The sequence below is a fragment of the Labeo rohita genome, chromosome 5, assembly GCF_022985175.1.
Source record: "Labeo rohita strain BAU-BD-2019 chromosome 5, IGBB_LRoh.1.0, whole genome shotgun sequence".
Classification (NCBI taxonomy): Eukaryota; Metazoa; Chordata; class Actinopteri; order Cypriniformes; family Cyprinidae; genus Labeo; species Labeo rohita.
In genome coordinates this window covers 32,302,368-32,319,577 of record NC_066873.1, presented here as the reverse complement: position 1 = coordinate 32,319,577, position 17,210 = coordinate 32,302,368, and the positions used below count along the sequence as shown (strand labels likewise).

The window sequence follows — 17,210 nt, the reverse complement described above, 5'->3', positions numbered from 1 at the left end:
GGTTGTATACAGGTATTTTATATTAATGCAAAGGATAGTGCATGTGACAGAAAATGAATCAACATTTCACATGGAGTTATTTTTATTTATATTTCTTAAATAGGCAGTTCCTGAATAAAAATGACAATCATCCCAGCCTTCACAATATCTGGGATCAAACAAGCAATGTTTTGGCTAACAGCAAAGAGTTGCAACTCATAAGCTAAGCTAGTATGTTGTGTGATTATACAAAATGAGTATCACTTTTTACATACATCCTATATGTGTGTGTTTAACTCCAGCTCTTGAAGAACTGTTTGAAGAGGACAGACTCTCGCCCCTGTGGGAGAATTTCCACCTAAGGACACAAAAATGTGCGTGACTGGTAAAACAAATCAAAGTTCTGCACAGGAATGAAAATGAAACCATGAGATGCTAGTTATTGTACCTGTGTTCTCATCCTGGGATAGTTCATTTCTGTAATAAACTCATCTGCCACCTTCAGGGCAACTCTCTTCTCCTCTGCATTGGCTCCATTACCTGTGCATCAATAGAGAAAGTCAATAAATGAAAAATTATGATTTGCTAAACACACAAAGATGAACAAATATACACGATCACCTTTCCAAACGTAGATCTTCCCATTAGATCCATTGTCCAGGATGAAGCAGTCATCTTTCTCCAGCAACTCTTGAGCAAAAGGGCCTTTGGCACACAGTTTTGTCAAGGTCATTTCGCCTGTAGCATTAGACACCTGAGAGAGAATAATTCAGAGATTTATCTCTAATGTGAATTATTATTTTCCCTATAACATTTTTCGCCTTCAAACAGCAACAGGTTCTATTTGATTTACCAATTTATGGATAGTCAAACAGTTTGATTAAAAAAAGGTTAAATAAGGCACATTGCACTGTAAAGGAGAGAGAGTTGACCTTGTAAAGGGAAGCAGAATTAGTGATGTCTGCTTCAGTATCTTCCTCTGTTGAGCTGTCCTTCAGAGCTGGGATTGGACCAAGTGCCTTTTAAATAAAAATAGAGATGATGTTAACATTTCCAACCCATTTTTGCATAAACCTATGCATACAAAGTAGGTATACATTCACCAGTGAAAGTAAATTTTTCTAATTTCTAATTTTCTAGTTTCAGTGCAGCTTCAAAGGGCTCTACACGATCCCAATCGAGGAATAAGGGTCTTGTCTAGTGAAACCATTTTCTAAAAAAATATATACTTTTTAACCACAAATGCTCATCTTGCTCTAGCTCAGCAATGCGAGTCTTCATGTATTACGTAATTATGTTGGAAAAGGTATGCGCGGTTAGTTCTTTGTATGCATACTTTGGTTATAAAAGTTAGTTTAGGGTGAAAAACTCCATCTCATTTTCTCCTATAACCTAAAAATCTTTTTTTATAAAGGCCATTTGACTTTTTTTGCACGTTCACTTTGTAAACTTTGGGTTGGTACTTCCATCTACTTCACATGTGCGTGATTATATAGTGCATGAGGTCAAGCTATTGCAAGACTTTGGATTTTTCTTAGAAAACGACCGATTGTTTCGCTAGGTAGGACTGTTATTCCATGGCTGGGATCGTGTAGAGCCCTTTGAAGCTGCATTGAAACTGCAATTTGGACCTTTAACCCATTGGCAGACTTCAACCATTGAAGTCCACTATATGGAGAAAAATTCTGGAATGTTTTCCTCAAAAAACTTAATTTCTTTTCGACTGAGAAAAATAAAGACATGAACATTTTGGATGACATGGGGGTGAGTAAATTATCAGGAAATTTTTATTTCTTTAAAGAAAGTAGCATTTCAGCTGAACTTGAAACTGATGATCATGTTATCCAGCATGATCCAAGAAGCATCTTCAGTGTATTGGAGATGTACCTGAACCATCTCCAGTGGTTCCTCTCCCTCTGTCACATCGATGATGTGAGCTTTGCCATTTCTCTCGGTGTCTCTGATCAGCATTGCTATCTCACGCACCTTCTGTCGCTCAAACATATTGGCTTTGGAACCGCTCCATGCGACTATAGTCTGAACATAAACACACATGCATTTGCATGATAACGTCAAATGATTGTCCATGTTTGTTCAGCTAAAATAACACATCAGCACAATGACAGACAAAAACAACTTTTTTGAGATACACACCTCCCCAAGGTCCAGTATAAAACAGTCACCCTTGTTGAAGCTCCCCCAGCCAAGCTCCACCTCTCTTGCACGGATGTTTTTCTTTCCTTTGACTTGGTATAGATGAGTAACGGGGCCAACCCTAGACCTGGCACTTTTAAATCCAGACTCCACCCCACCTTCCTGAGACAGGTAAAGAAACCAGGTACATTTTTTGAACATACACTAATGGTCAAAATTTTCTTTTACACTCACCAAGTCTGCATTTCATTGATCAGAAATGTAATAAAAACAGTAATATTGTCAAATATTCCTACAATACTTGAATATACAACCCCAATTCCAGAAAAGATGGGATGTTTCGTAAAATGCCACAAAATCAAGAATATGTTATCTGTTTATTCTCTTTAACCTAAAGTACAAAGAAACATTTCCAATGTTTTCAGTGGCCAACTTTTAATTTTATTTTGTAAATATAACCAAATTTGATTTTCATAGCTGCATCACACTCCAAAAAAAAGCTGTATGTTTAACACTGTACCACATCAACTTTCCTTTTAATTACAGTGTTTAATTGTTTAGGAATTGAGGATACTAATACTTCAAGCTAAATTGTTGTCCAATCTGGCATGATAAAAGACTTCAGAGGCTCAGCAGTCTGTGATCGTCGTTGTCTGATTCTCCTTTACATGACTGGTCATACATTTTCAAAAGAAGACAGATCTGGACTGCAGGCAGGCCAGTCTAACACATTCAGTCTGTGTCTACAAAACCACACATGTAGAATGAAACCTGGCATTTCTTGTGCAATGTCATCTGAGGACTCAAAGGTCATGCACATTCACCTGAGGTGTCTTGCCATACACAGACTGACATTTCTCTGTATTCTCTGAATCTTTTCACAATAATATGTGTGGTAGTTGGTGAAAGACCTAAATTCTTTGTGATTTTCTATTAAGAAATGTGAATTTTAATTTGTTTGACACTTTTGTCATGAAATTTGGCACCAAGTGATGAGACATGATCCAACTTGCTTGCAAAGACTGAAATGCTCCTTTTATACCCGAACATGATATCCTCACCTATTTCCATTCTACCAGCTTACTGTGAACTGCTTCAAAACAGTTTCATATGTATATTCTATAACATTTTCACTTTTATTTTGCCTCTGTCCCAACTTTTTTGGAGTGTGCAACAGCCATGAAAATAAAAATTGGGTTATATTTACAAAATAAAATTAAAAGTTGGCCACTCAAAACACTGGATTTTATTTCTTTGTACTTCAGTCAGTTAGATAAACCAAAGCCATTACTCCAGTCTTAAAAGTCACATGATTCTTCAGAAATCATACAGATATGCTGATATAGTGCTCAAGGGCAAACATTTCATATTGTGATCAAAGATGAAAACAGTTGTTTACAATACAACCGGATTGCATGTGAGGGGCGTGACGTTTATGAACACGCTCTAGCGGTTTAGCAAATCACAACACACTGGGCCAGCTAACCAATCTAAGCCCATTGTGTATTTCTGAGGGAGGGCTTCACAAAACCCGGAAATGATCCGATCGTTTATCAGAGAAGGGACAGAACGGTGTAGAATAATGTGAAAAATTATGTGCGTGTGTGTTTTTTAAATGAAGCATTAACACATGTTAGACTGCACTCCATAAACACAATCAAGCCTAGAAAAAACTCCTTGACTAATAGAAAATTCAAAAGAACAGCATTTATTGAAATATGAATGTTGATCAATTTAATGCACACCTGTTGAATACAATACTAAATTCTATTGCTGTCCCTTTTCCCTCACCTTGTAGCTGACTCCTTTAGGGAAGAGTCGCATGAACTCCGGTGACTCGTATCCTTGCACCTGTCGGTGTTGTACTGGCTCTCCTCCCAAGAAGCTGTCCAGTTGAGTGGCAAGCATGGCACAAGCACCCTGCTCATCCCGGGACGACTTCTCACCTTGATCGGCGAAGGAAAGCCAACAGTAAGAGAAAATGCAAAATCTACAGAAACCTTTTAATACATTTTTTCCCATCATTCATTTACCAGAAATATTTGAACAGTTCTCAGTCTGCACCTGCAAAGGTTGTTCTACATTTACATACATGCATAAACAGACAATACACACCCATCCACATGTGCAGGTCATTTCCATCCTTTCCACGGTTGCTGAGTACAATATATGCATCTCCGTTGTAGAAGATTCCCCTCTGCGATGGATCAAGGAGCACGGCCTTCATCTTCTCAACCCTCCAGACCCACAGCCCTGGCTCTCGAACTTCATGGGAAAACTGGCTCTGTGCCGCCCGCAGATTAAGCATCATGCTGATGGGGGGAACGAAGGAGTGAGGAGTCTGTGTGCACGTAGAGGTCGGGGGCTGCGTTATGAGAAAGTCAACAAGTGAAGAGAGGAGGAGGTAAGATAAGAAAAGGGGGAATGAACCGAGGAGAAAGCGAGAGTGGATGAGAGAGAGAGAAAGAAGAGAGCCTATGTATGAGGAAAACGAGAAACAGGGAAGGAAATATCAAGTATTATAGTGAAATATGATGGATATTGTAGAAGCAATTCAATCCAAACAGAGAATTATAGCATGTTTAAATATAAGATAAATACAATGAGAGAGAGAGAAAGCAAGAAGAATGGTTTGGAAAAAGAGAAAATGGGAATAAAGGAAACAGAAAGTGGAAATATGGGAAGTGATGGGAGAGAAAGAGCAGTAGATAGTGAGATCGAGGAGGTTTGATGGAGTTAGCCTGATCTAGACAGTAAAGGCGGGGACCTTGAAGGTCAGGGGTCAGATATGGAAGCAGAGCACGGGATTGCATGCTCCATTAGAGATGCACAATGGGAAGGCTGGTGGGAGGTGAGAGCAGAGAGATCACATATAATAGAGCTGTAAAATGAGATGAAATTGTGCCACACAAATAATTCATAAGGCCAACTGTTGCGCAGCCATACAAGACACACAGCTTACATACACCCAGCCACGCTCACCAAAGACAGATAGACAGATCAACAGAGCAAGTTGTCCCCTAGTCACTGCGTTTACAGTGATTACTTAATCGCATTAAGCAGTCAGATGTGAGGTCACAAACAGAAATAAACCACATGAGAGTGACGCGTCGCCTTTTGACGGGTCTCATGATCGATTTTAAAATATCTAAAAGTTTACACAATCACCATCTCCGCATCAACCATCTTGAGAATGAGTTGACAATCTAGGTTTCCACTTGAATAATTATGTGTGTAAATTTGAGATTGTGTCATGTTGGTATAGCAGATGGTAAAGTGGTCGCACACTCACTTTGATGTCTGCTAACACCTGCTTCTTTCACTTCCCTATAACTTTCATATGTATAAATAGCAAATCAGAATTCTACGAAATCGCAACCAACAGTTATTACTTCACTATTTTTTCCACCACCAACTAAACTGAAAATTCTTTCATAAATTCAAATTCAGTTCCTAAATTAAAACAAACAGAACACAGAATGTGAATCATTTTATGATGGTAAAAGAACTTTAAAATTGTCATATATACAGAAGACAAGTATTAAAAATAATTAAAGTATTAAAAAGACACATTGTACTCTTTTTCTGTAAAAGTAGTAAAGCGAATTGAATATTCTTTGAAATATGTTAACATAGAAGTATATATATATTATATATATATATATATGTAATATTCTCATCATAATATATATAATATTCTCTCTCTGTCTCTCTCTGTATTTTTAAGTTATGTTTCAATTATGATTTAAAGAGCCACAATATAAAATTGTATTATCTGCCAATTTCCTACCTTAATGTAATAGTCTTTGTTGATGTCAGTCCAGCTCCAGACGGTTCTTAAATGCAACAGCTGCGTGAGCAATCGCCTTTGCTGCATATATAGTTGACTGACTTGCTTCATAACTTCCTGCCATTTCCCCCTCAGTAACTTACAAAGGCCACCACAGTTATTGAGGCATTGACTGTGTGCAGCTCTTGGTTAGAAGACAAAAGCTTGTTCACCAAATGATTAGCCGCAGGGAAAGTCTGATCATCAGCATCTCACATCTGTTGCAAACACACTGTATGCAAACACATCTCTTTTTGACTACACAAGCAATACATCCTTTAGTTGATGCTGTTCCTGTGTCATTTATCATAAGAGTGAGAGACAAAGGGCAAGAGAAGTGAAAAGTTAAAAGACAAAGTCAAAAGACCAACGTCTGAAAATGTAACCCATTGAACAGTATTTTTATGGTTCACTTCATCCAAAAATGTCATGTGAGCTGATATGTAGTAAAGAACACAGGCTTAAGATTCCTATCTGAGATCTGTCAGCGTAGCATATGGCAATGCGAAGTGAGGATAAAAGTCTGATTTCTCATTTATAATGGAGGTGGTTTCCATCATTATTCATTATTGTCTGTTGGATGGGTACACTGAGGTTTTTGTAGTGAGAGTTTTGACAGGTCTATTTGTACGTACTTAAGCAAAACAACCCTTTAACTGTGAAACTGTTCAAAAGTGAGCGTGTTTATGGCATTTACTGTAAGAAAGAAGGTGTGAACAACCGGAAGTCACTAGTTTAGGCTTCGTAGCTCTTTGAAAAAAAAAACAGAATATAACAGAATATATATGTATATATATATATATATACGCGTATATTAGTGTGTTGTGTGATAATCTTGATATACAGTGCATTGCAAAAGTATTCATACCCCTTCATTTTGTTTCACATTTTATGTTGCTGCCTTATTTTAAACTGCTTTAAATTACTTTTTTCCACATCAATCTACACTCCATACACCATGTCAAAGCAAAAACAGAATTGTCACAACTTTGTAAATTTATTAAAAATAAAAAACCTGAAATAAGTACATTGCACAAGTATTCATACCCTTAACTCGGTATTTACCTGAAGCATCTTTACAGCCTCTAGTCTTTTTAGGTATGATGTGACAAATTTTGCATATCAGCATTTGGCAATTATCTGCCATTCTGCTCCTCACCTCTTCACTTCTCAAGCTCTGTCATGTTGAATGGGGGCTTTTTTAGGTTTCTCCAGAAATATTTGATTGGGTTCAAGCCCAGGCTGTGGATGGGCCACTCAAGGACATTCACAGAGTTGTCTATAAGCCACTCTTGTTGTGTGCTTTGGGTCATTGTCCTGTTAGAAGGTGAACCCTCTGCCCAGTCTGAGGTTCTGAATGCTCTGGACTAGGTTTTCATTAAGGCTTTCATTATCTCTATATTGTGCTGTGTTGAGCTTTCCTTCTACTCTGACGAGTCCTTCAGTCCCTGCTGCTGAAAAACTGCCCCACGTGCTACCAGCACACTTTACTTTTAGAGTTTGGCCACACCACCATAAAGACCGGATTGGTGGAGTGTTGCAGTAATGTTTGTCCTTCTGCAGGTTCACGGAGCTCAACTAGAGTGACCATCAGGTTCTTGGTCACCAGTCTAACCAAAGCCCTTCTCCATCAATTGCTCAGCTCTAGGAAGAGTTCTGGTTGTTCCAAACTTCTTCCATTAAGGGTAACAGACTAAGAGACTACATGCTTCTGTGAACCTTCAATGCAGCAGAATTTTTTAACTGTCCCAGATAAGGGAATGAATACTTATGCAATAGAATAATTTAAGCTTTTTTATTTTTAATAAATTTGGAGTTAAAAACCTGTTTTTTTTTTTTTTTTGTTTTTTTTTTTTTTTTTTTTTGTTTTTGACTTTGCTATTATGGTGTGTGGAGTGTAGACTGATGTGGAAAAAAAGTAATTTAAAGCAGTTTAATGTAAGGCAGCAACATAACAAAACATGAAAAAAATTAAGGGGTATGAATACTTCCGCAAGGCACTGTAAATGCATTGATCAGGTTATACAAGTATTTGTTAAAAGGGTTTTTAAAATATATTTTCTAAACTAAAAAAAGGCAATTTTTAATAAAACAATTTAAATGGCTCTGGGATAGAGCGTAGTGTGTGCTTATATATACAGTAGGGAAGAGTGGGGTAAGTAGAGCCAGTGGGTAAGTTGACCACCCCCTCTGTATCTTACACTCAGATATATTTTTCCACTTGTAGTCCCTAATGGCCTGTTCAACATTGCAGAAAGGATACCATGCCAAGAATCTTTTGACTAAAATGTTTATTAGTTTTAGAGACATTTATTCCTTAATTCTAATTCAGTTTTTATTTAATTGTACTCAACAAACTCTCTGTTTAGTCTGTTTTTGGGATAGTTAAAATTTTACTGTTCAACATATTGTTTCAGAAAAGCAAACAGTTAAAGATAGAAATTTAAACTTTCAAACTTGTTGTTTAAGTTAAACTTTAAGAAAATAAATAGTCTGTGACTGTTTTGTAAAAGGAAATTTGATTATTAAATTAGTTTTTAAAAGAGGTAAATTGTCTCTAAAATTTAACATGGGTTTGATTCAGATTCAGTTAGATAAACAGTTTACACCCAGATGGTGCATCTTACCCGCTGACTCAGATCAACTGACCCCTAACCTAGGGGAAATTGAGCCACGGGAACAATTTTTTCTAAGAAGCCATATTTTTTAGAACGCTTGGTCATAGATACATTCTGATCATTTAAAATGATAGAAAATATTCTGAAACTACTTAAGATTATACATAAGAGTTGTACTTCTGCTTCATTTTCTCTTATCTTGAGGCCCACACAAGTCAAAAATGGTTCAAATTCACTTTTCAATGTATACCACAACTACAGAAAAGTCAATAAAAATATCTTAATTCCTCTTTCAAATATTAACAAGTCTTACAGGTTTGGAATGTTATAATGTTGACTAAATGATGACAGAATTTTCTTTTTTTGGGTGAACTAACCCTTTAAATTATGCAACACACAGAGACAAGAAAGTTATTTAAATTTCATTTTCACTTACTAAATTGTTCACATCATTTTTGTATCTTTCAACAGTATATCATCATACCACATATTCCATAGTCAATGTAGTGTAGTCAAATAGCAACCTCTAGGCCTAGGACTGTGTAATGTGTGCATGTAATCATATTTCAACCGAGTAATTTACAGGTTGGTCTGGGATAACAAAGACAAAAAGACGTTTCTTATATGAAAAATTGGTTTGGCTTTTATGGCATTGACAGACAGAAAAGGTTTCAGTCTTGAGCAGCGAGTGACAACTGTATAATCACTATGCCTTTTTGTGCTGTATCAGCTTTATTACGATATTTGTATCCTTTCCCCCACAAAATCATTATTTTTGAATGAATAAATATAATAAACAAATAATATGTTTACAAAATTATATAAAATGCTAACAAAGCAAAGCAACAACATGGGCGCAGTCAAGATTCATCCAGTCAGTTCCTGTTTCGACGTGAACGCGCCCCCTCCGGTGACGTCACGGCTGCAGCTGTTCGGTTCGTCTGAATGTAATTTCACAGACAGCTCGTTTTTCCTCGACGGAACGGCTTCGATGTAACGACGAAAGCGACGGATTTTTGTAATTTTGAAAGCATATACGGTTTATCCTCGGTCAGATGTGGAACGACGTATAACGGAAGACGTTTGTTAGCTTTCACGGCTAAGCGTTTGCTGATGATCTAGATTTGGGTATCTGTTTTCGTATCGGACAACCTTGGGTATGTCAAAAATATCAGCCGGTTAACTTTGTCTAAATAAGAACTGTATACATTTGAACTTTGAAAAAGTGATAACTAATACTCTTGCGTGATGTTATTTGAACTGTGATTTAAAGTGTTTTCGCTTTGTCGTAGTTTCGCGTTGGGGTTGAAAGCGGAAGACGCTGTTAGCGTCAACTTCGATGTGTTTTTGTATTCAACTTACAATTGCAAGTGTTGTTTTAAAACTTTAGTTATGTATTACACATGCGGTATTACCAGTGAATCGTGTTATTATATTTGTTTTGAATTAACCTTCTGAATGTGAAACTCACGGCCTTGTCAGGCCTCAAACACGCGTTCATGTAACGTAGGCCAGGAATGTGGTGTCGTCGACTTCGTCTTAATTTGCATTATTTCGTACATAATTGAATTAAATACGACCCTTTATTTCAGCATGTTATGTGAAACTACTAAAACATTGCATTTTGAGTATTCATTTGATTGTTTGTCCCTGGAGCACGACTGCCAGGGCAAAGTATCATGTGATGAAACCGCGTTCAGTGTTTTTATTTCGATTCTTTGTAGTGTGTCGTGTGAATCTCGATTTAAACGCATTGATCAGGTTAGACCCCACATGCTTTACTAGTATATGTTTAAAGGGTTTTTAAAATATATTTTCTAAACTACAAAAAGACAGCTTTTTTTTAATCAAACCCATTCAAAATGGCTCTGGGAAAGAGTGTAACGTAGCTTTTGATCATTATTTAAGATCGGCATGTATTACACATGCTGAGATCGATTACATGGCTTTCATTTTTTTTATTTCCTAGGTTTGTTATGCAAGGAGTAATACCGGAACTTGTTGGCACTGCACTGCAATCTTACTTTTACTTTCAGATTTTAGAAGTGCTCTCTTTTGTTTTGCTGTCAGTCCTGTTTTGTCATTAATGTAAATGGTATGGAAGAGTAACATTTTAATATCTTTATTTCACTAAAGATAGGTTTAAAAGCTGAAAAATGGTGAGACCACACTCAGGATCGCCTCGTTCCAAACACAGGTACAACAATGCTGTAGATGTCGTGTTTAGTTCTGATATATCTGCATTACAGTCAGTATCATTGAGGTTTAAAATTTACATTTGTTTTTAATACAGGCCTTTCTCAGACAACTACAGCAGCATGAATCATGAAGGGCGATTTGGCCCCCCTTCAAGAAGCCAGAGAGGTTTCAGAGGACCTCCTGGAAAAGCCCCACCAAGTTGGAGAGATAACAACAACAGTGGACCCCAGCCATACCCCAAGAGGCCTTCACTCATGGGTGAACGCAGAGAGCGACCACATGGACACTGGATGCAGAATCAGGATAACTTCCATCCGTATCCCAGCTCACAGGATTCACAGCGGGGCCGCAGGAGGCCTTCTCCACCCCGCTCAAGCCGCCCTCCCCCAGTCCAGCACAGGCAGTCCCCGCATGGTCCTATGCATGGACCGCCTAGCCACAGAGCACCACTTTTCCACGAAAACCACCATAGCCACACATCTCCATCTCGCCATTTCCACGGCCCTCCGTCAGACAGACGGATTCTTTCGCCACATAGTTCCTTTAGGGGTCCGCAGCGACGCCCAAGCCCTCAGGAGCATGACAGGAGCTGGTGCCCCTCACCTCGAGACAGGCCCTTTGGCCGACCAAACCTTGGCGGGCACCACTGGAATGGCCCAGGAGGTTACCCTCACCCCCCTGGTGGGGATTCGAGGCTCTCTGGCCCACCTCAACGAAAACCCAGAGAGTTTCATGGAAGGAGTTCATATCCAGAGAGGTACAAGAATGAAGCTGTGCAGGCTGGGTAAAGTAAATATACAGTTATGTGTTAGAATGCAAAGTCCAGTACACTGCAGGGTGGTGAGAGTAAATCCCAGCTTCCTACAGCTTTCTGTCAGTGTAAAGTACCGCAGGATCTAATGATAAAGCCCATAAAGTGAACCAGTCTGTCTGAAGAAAATGTTAAACCATTTGAGGCTATTTCCCCTTAAAGTTATACTGGCAAAGAAGTGATATGGCATTCAGCAGCCTGGGGCTGGATCTAAATTGATAGAAGTTAAGAGCTTCCACAAGAGCAGCACAAACTGGCATTATAACCAACATGTTTGTATTGTTTGTAATGGATATGTAGGTGGTCTGCAGAGAGAGATCAGCGTGCACCGCATGGAGAGCTAGGAAGGGAGTCCCGGCGTCCCGGCATGGAATGGGCACAAGGAGGAGGGGGAAGCCCACATGGTCGGCCCCCTTACAGATCACCGGCACGAAGACCAGGCCCACCACCACCAGGCTCATCGCTCAGACCATATCCGCCTTTGCGACCTCAGGAAAGGCCCATCGGGCGGCCAATGAAGAGGAAGAGTCATGATTTCAGACGGCCACCGTCATCAAGCGGTATGGACCACGGGCCGCCAAAGCGCTTCCGCAGGGAATTGTCAGTCAGGCCTCTTCCTATCAGGGGCTTCAGAGGTCGTGGTTTGTCACTTCAAGATAAGAGTCGACTCCTAAAGGCACGGAAGTTTAGAGCGGAGTCAGTGGCCCGGTTCAAGCTGCCTCCACCGAGGCCAAGAATCTCGGACAGAGTCCAGAAGCCCAAGCCTCAGTCTTCGCCAAAGAACGGCAAAGATTCCCCGGGAGTCCCACTGCGCAAGTTATCACTCAAAAAGATGCCTTCGTCCAGAGAGTCATCCCCCAACACAGACTCCAAGACTGCAGAGCCTGAGAGGGACTCCGAAACAAAGGTGGAATCCCGTCGCTCTGTGAGCGCACACAGGTATGGTATCACCCCTCACAATGTGGCAATGGGCGCGTGATGTTTAGAAGGTCAAGCTTCCTGTTTTTCAATGGCACAACTTTCATCAAAGGGGTGTCACCTTGTCAGATGAGATGGATGAGGAGAGAAAAATGAAAATCATACCTGTTTTCCTCCTCATTATTGACAACAGTTTGATGTTATTCCTGTCGTTGTCCAGAATACCTCTGTCCTTGTCAAGAGAATGTGATAAGAGATAAGCAAGTGGTCTTTCAAAAGTTTCACAATCGCAGTCCTTTTTTGTTCCAAAAGTCAAATGCTGTTTGTCCCGCAATGATGCATCCAGATCGACTTTGACTCAGAAGAGATGTTTAAAATGTCTTCCAGGGAGGGAAATGGTTTTTAAGCCTTAATCTTAAGTGTTTGCAGAAGGATGCCCTGCCTCATTATGCAACTAACTGCGGTAACAGCAAAATTCAATCTGTCATGTCTACGCCTTACGGATATAGCGTAGGACGTCTTGGAAAATGGAAACGTGAATGGATTTCATGGACAAGAATGTTTCACAGCCAGATTTCGTTTCTACGGTTAAAATATTTAGACATTTTGATATTGTTCCCTTTGAAGAACTTGCATGATTGGCTGGATGAAGAAACATCAACTCTACGGAAAGCAGATTTGTTTGCAAGAAGAGAAAGCACTCCTTTAAATGAGTCACCGTGTACAATTCCTTAATAGAATAATGTGAGATTTGGTCAGCACCGGATCAGATGATCATGGTCAAAAGAATGAAACTCCATGTCCAATAACCTCAGGAATGCCTTGAAACTGTACCCAAGAGGAGGCCTCGTCATGTGAAAACTACTGTGAGAAAGAAGACTTGCATGCACTTTCTTCTACAACAGATCAAAAAGCATTCTCATTTGTCACATCGCTCCTGTGAAACTACAGTCCTTTATCATTACATGGGTGATATTTGTGAAAGATTTAGGCTCTTAAATGCCTCATATCCTTGGCATTGCAGCACTGATGACAAGCAGGGATCGTTATTATACAACCAACCCACTGACTGAAATGGCAGAAGTGCTGAAGATAAGACCTGATGCCAGAATATCAACCAATAATTCATAGTCACCCTCAATGGAAGTTCTGCAACTGAAGAACTATCCAAGCAATTTTAGTTCCAAATCTGTTAAGTGAAGATGGATATACCTATGCAAAGAAGTTGATGAATGTCTTTCCACAAACCATGTAATTTGAAGGTTCTGCAGTTTAATCAAGGAAAACTGGCCAACAAATTCTAGAGAAATCAGAAGATCCTCTCAGCGAAACGTTACCTCAATGCCATCGCAGAATCCAAAGCTGCGAATCACCATTTATACCATAAAATGCGTGTTCCAGCAAGAAGCAGCATTTGCGGTCTCCAGAAGACATCTAATCCAATATGAAAGGATAGGTTGAGAGGAATGTGTTTGGCTTGTCAAGTCTGGATAAAAAGGAAGCGTTCGCATGCCAGTATGTTCACTTTTTGGAGCGTAACACGATTCCAACACGGCGTTCTTCAGTCCACTCATTCAATCTGCCAATATCGGTTATTCACGTTAGTGAAAGGAAGGCTGCTAAAGGCCAAGGTGAATCAGGGAAAATTAATCTACCAATTCAAACTGAAGCATGGAGATGATGGGCTTGCTTTGCTGTAAGTACCCAAGTAGTAATCCATCATTGGTCCTTCTGCATTTGCAACAGTACAATTGGGTTCTTGAGGACTGTGAATGTTTGAGTAATTTAGTTTGAAATGCAACATTTCTCTCCTCAGTTCACAAGGCACAACTTTGAAATCAGATAACATTTGTGCATGCCTTCTGGTTTTTCTTGAATGCTTGTTGATGTTTAGAATTTATTGCTGAAGTGCCCGGATGATGTGGATCACTTGTTAAAACGCCTCGTTGACTTTCTTTTCAGCTCTTCACCAATAGACAGACGACTTTCACGTGATCTTGTTGTGGTTTCTCATTGGGAAGCAGGGCACAAACCCAGTACTAGCCCTAAGAACAATGCACCCTGGAGGAATAAGGCACCCAAGAACAAATCTGGTAAAAGTCTGAATAATTTGCAAATAATTTAGTATCAAGTTTTTGCTTGCAACTTTTGTAACTTTTTTTTTTTTTTTTTTTTTTTTTTTTTTTGTGTGTGTGTTCTTAATATTCTCAATCTTCCAGATGAATCAGAATCTCATGGAAATTTAACACTGAATGAACGTTTCACCAAGCTACAAAGTCCTACTAGCTCTTCACAGGAACAGAAAGAAAGACGGTAAATAAGGAGCTGTATTCCTGGTCTCTTACAGTTGCTGAATCTTAACTATTTAACTAAATGCAACCCTTTATAATTTGTAGGTCTTCTGGAAGTCCAGAAAAAACCCTGAGGAAACCTGGATCATTTCAGGTAATTAAAGACTTAAAATGTTGATTTGTTTTACTCATTGCAGGTGCATTTCTTTTTTATATCACATTTTTCTATGTGTTAGTCACGTGTTATAGTGGTTTGCAATGAAATATGTTCTTCTGCACACAGAGGCCTAATTTCCGCCCAACTACTGGAGTGAAGAGGGGATCCGCCCCTGATGGAGTCATTAGGAAACCACTGATGGTAAGTGGTGCTTGTTGATATACTGAATAGTATTATTGTTCAGTCCTCAAGACTGAATGATGATAACATTAAAGGAGAAGGTCACTTCCAGAACAAAAATGTACAGATAATTTACTCACCCACTTGTCATCCAAGATGGTTTTTCTTCAGTCGTAAAGAAATTGTTTTTTGAGGAAAATGTTTCAGGATTTCTCTCCAAATGTGGACTTCTACAGTGCCCTTGAGTTTGAACTTCCAAAATGCAGTTCAAATGCAGCTTCAAAGGGCTCTAAACAATCCCAGCCGAGAAAGAAGGGTCTTATCTAGCGAAACAATTGGTTATTTTCTAAAAAAATAATTACAATTTATATACTTTTTAACCTCAAATGCTCATCTTGTCTAGCTCTGCATGAACTTTGTGTATTCCGGTTCAAAACTCCTATCTCATTTTCTCCTTCAACTTCTTCAAATTCATCCTAAATCGCTGCAAAAGTACCGAACCAGTGTTTACAAATTGAATGTGCAAAGATCATCAAATGGCCTTTACAAAAAAATCGGTGGTGTAAGATGATTTTAAAGTTGGAGAAAAAAATAAGATGGTAGTTTTTCAACTTACCCTAACTGTCATGAACCGGAATACACAGAGTTACACAGACCTAGACAAGACCAGCATTTGAGGTTAAGTCGTCTATAAATTGTAATTGAATTTTTTTTTTTAGAAAATAACCAATCGTTTACGTCGTAACTGCATCGTAAACTGCATTTTGGAAGCTCAAACTCACGGGCACCATAGAAGTCCACTATATGGAGAGAAATCCTGAAATGTTTTCCTCAAAAAACATAATTTCTTTACAACTGAAGAAAGACATGAACATCTTGGATGAAAAGGGGGTGAGTAAACTATCTGTTAAATTTTGGTCTGGAAGTGAACAATTCTATAACACATGATTATTATTCAACTGTAATAACTTTAATAAACTGTCTAGTCTTTATTTGGCTTATGTTGTTTTTTCATGCACATTTCTAATTAATCCAAAATATTTTCTGTCTTCTAAGGGCACTTTAATTCCAAGACCACCCTTCAATCAGAAGCCTGTCTTCAAAAAGAGTCAAAGTATCATGTCAAAGTACAAGAACTTGCAGACGTTGAGGCATAAAGTACCCCATCAGCGTCAAGCCACTAGCTATCGCCGGTGGTGACCCAAAATGGTGAGTTAAATTTCACACACCAGAATGATATGTATTTTTCCTTGTCTGAATTTGTTCATCATTGTTGAATATTCAATCACTTAACTGTTATATTGTCCATTACTGTTATTTTTCTGTAGATCACACATGCTGAGGCAAGTCGTCCACTGTAAAGCCTCTCTACAGCTCCCTTCCCCGCTCACCTTCCCTTATCTCCTGCTGTACAACAGTTTATACTAATCTCTGTACAAAAAAAAACTCAAAGATCACCAAAGTATTATTTTTCATCTATAGTAGTTTGTTTTTTTTTCTTCTTTGGTGTGCTTTAGAGATAAAGTCTTGAATTCTGTGCATTTGTGTTTTTAGAGTTTCAAAAATAGAGATTAGTGTTTTTTTTGTATATACCTTTAACCTGTACAAATTCGCTCTGTTTGCCAGAATTTTGTGAAAATATGATTTTTAGCTTTGGTTAGATTTTTCGACATGTTATGTTTATATCGTACATCAGTGTCTGAATAGCTGCTTTTTGAAAGTGACTGTTAAAAGACTCATATCATGTGAACTGATCTATGTAGAACGCTGTATGATGAATAGCTTTCATTTGATGAAACCAACTGAGTTTGAGTGTTTAGTTGAGCACTGTGTGTTGATAAATGACTTCTCTGAAAAGTTTTGTTTGTGTAGCTCAAAAAAAACACCATGTACATTCTTTGTAATCAGACACTTTGAATAAAACTGGAATTGTCAGGTGTTTTCCACTGTGTGAAATCAAATACTATGCTGCTTATCAAATACTTAGAATGCTTATTTTCCTCTGTTTACACCTTTGACTCTCCACGTTTATGTGCAGATTCCCTCACTTCTTGAATGTACTTCAGTTTCAAAG

General features: G+C 38.7%; 2 protein-coding genes across 7 annotated transcripts; one reads left to right on the top strand and one right to left on the bottom strand.

The window, feature by feature from the left end:
• Nucleotides 1-11: 11 nt before the first annotated feature.
• On the bottom strand, nt 12-6,138 carry capga (capping protein (actin filament), gelsolin-like a). 4 transcript variants are annotated; one of them, XM_051108922.1, is made up of 9 exons: nt 5,924-6,138; nt 4,249-4,474; nt 3,925-4,079; nt 2,134-2,295; nt 1,867-2,016; nt 912-998; nt 601-733; nt 428-519; nt 12-337 (listed from the first exon to the last, which is right to left on the bottom strand). In XM_051108922.1, the coding sequence occupies exons 1-9, from the start codon at nt 6,032-6,034 to the stop codon at nt 272-274; spliced, it is 1,182 nt and encodes a 393-aa protein (XP_050964879.1). In that variant the 5' UTR covers nt 6,035-6,138; the 3' UTR covers nt 12-271. The 4 variants fall into 4 exon arrangements, with proteins under 4 accessions (XP_050964879.1, XP_050964878.1, XP_050964882.1 ...); XM_051108921.1 differs by having other exon boundaries at nt 4,249-4,498; nt 5,924-6,137; XM_051108925.1 differs by having other exon boundaries at nt 4,249-4,445; nt 5,924-6,035.
• A 3,340-nt stretch (nt 6,139-9,478) lies between these two features.
• si:ch211-114c12.2 (uncharacterized protein LOC336578 homolog) lies at nt 9,479-17,077 on the top strand. 3 transcript variants are annotated; one of them, XM_051109727.1, is made up of 10 exons: nt 9,479-9,737; nt 10,721-10,777; nt 10,874-11,536; nt 11,891-12,529; nt 14,471-14,601; nt 14,728-14,821; nt 14,905-14,953; nt 15,083-15,157; nt 16,193-16,345; nt 16,465-17,077. In XM_051109727.1, the coding sequence occupies exons 2-9, from the start codon at nt 10,737-10,739 to the stop codon at nt 16,334-16,336; spliced, it is 1,836 nt and encodes a 611-aa protein (XP_050965684.1). In that variant the 5' UTR covers nt 9,479-9,737; nt 10,721-10,736; the 3' UTR covers nt 16,337-16,345; nt 16,465-17,077. The 3 variants fall into 3 exon arrangements, with proteins under 3 accessions (XP_050965684.1, XP_050965682.1, XP_050965683.1); XM_051109725.1 differs by having other exon boundaries at nt 9,480-9,737; nt 10,717-10,777; XM_051109726.1 differs by having other exon boundaries at nt 9,480-10,777.
• The last annotated feature ends 133 nt before the right edge of the window (nt 17,078-17,210 follow it).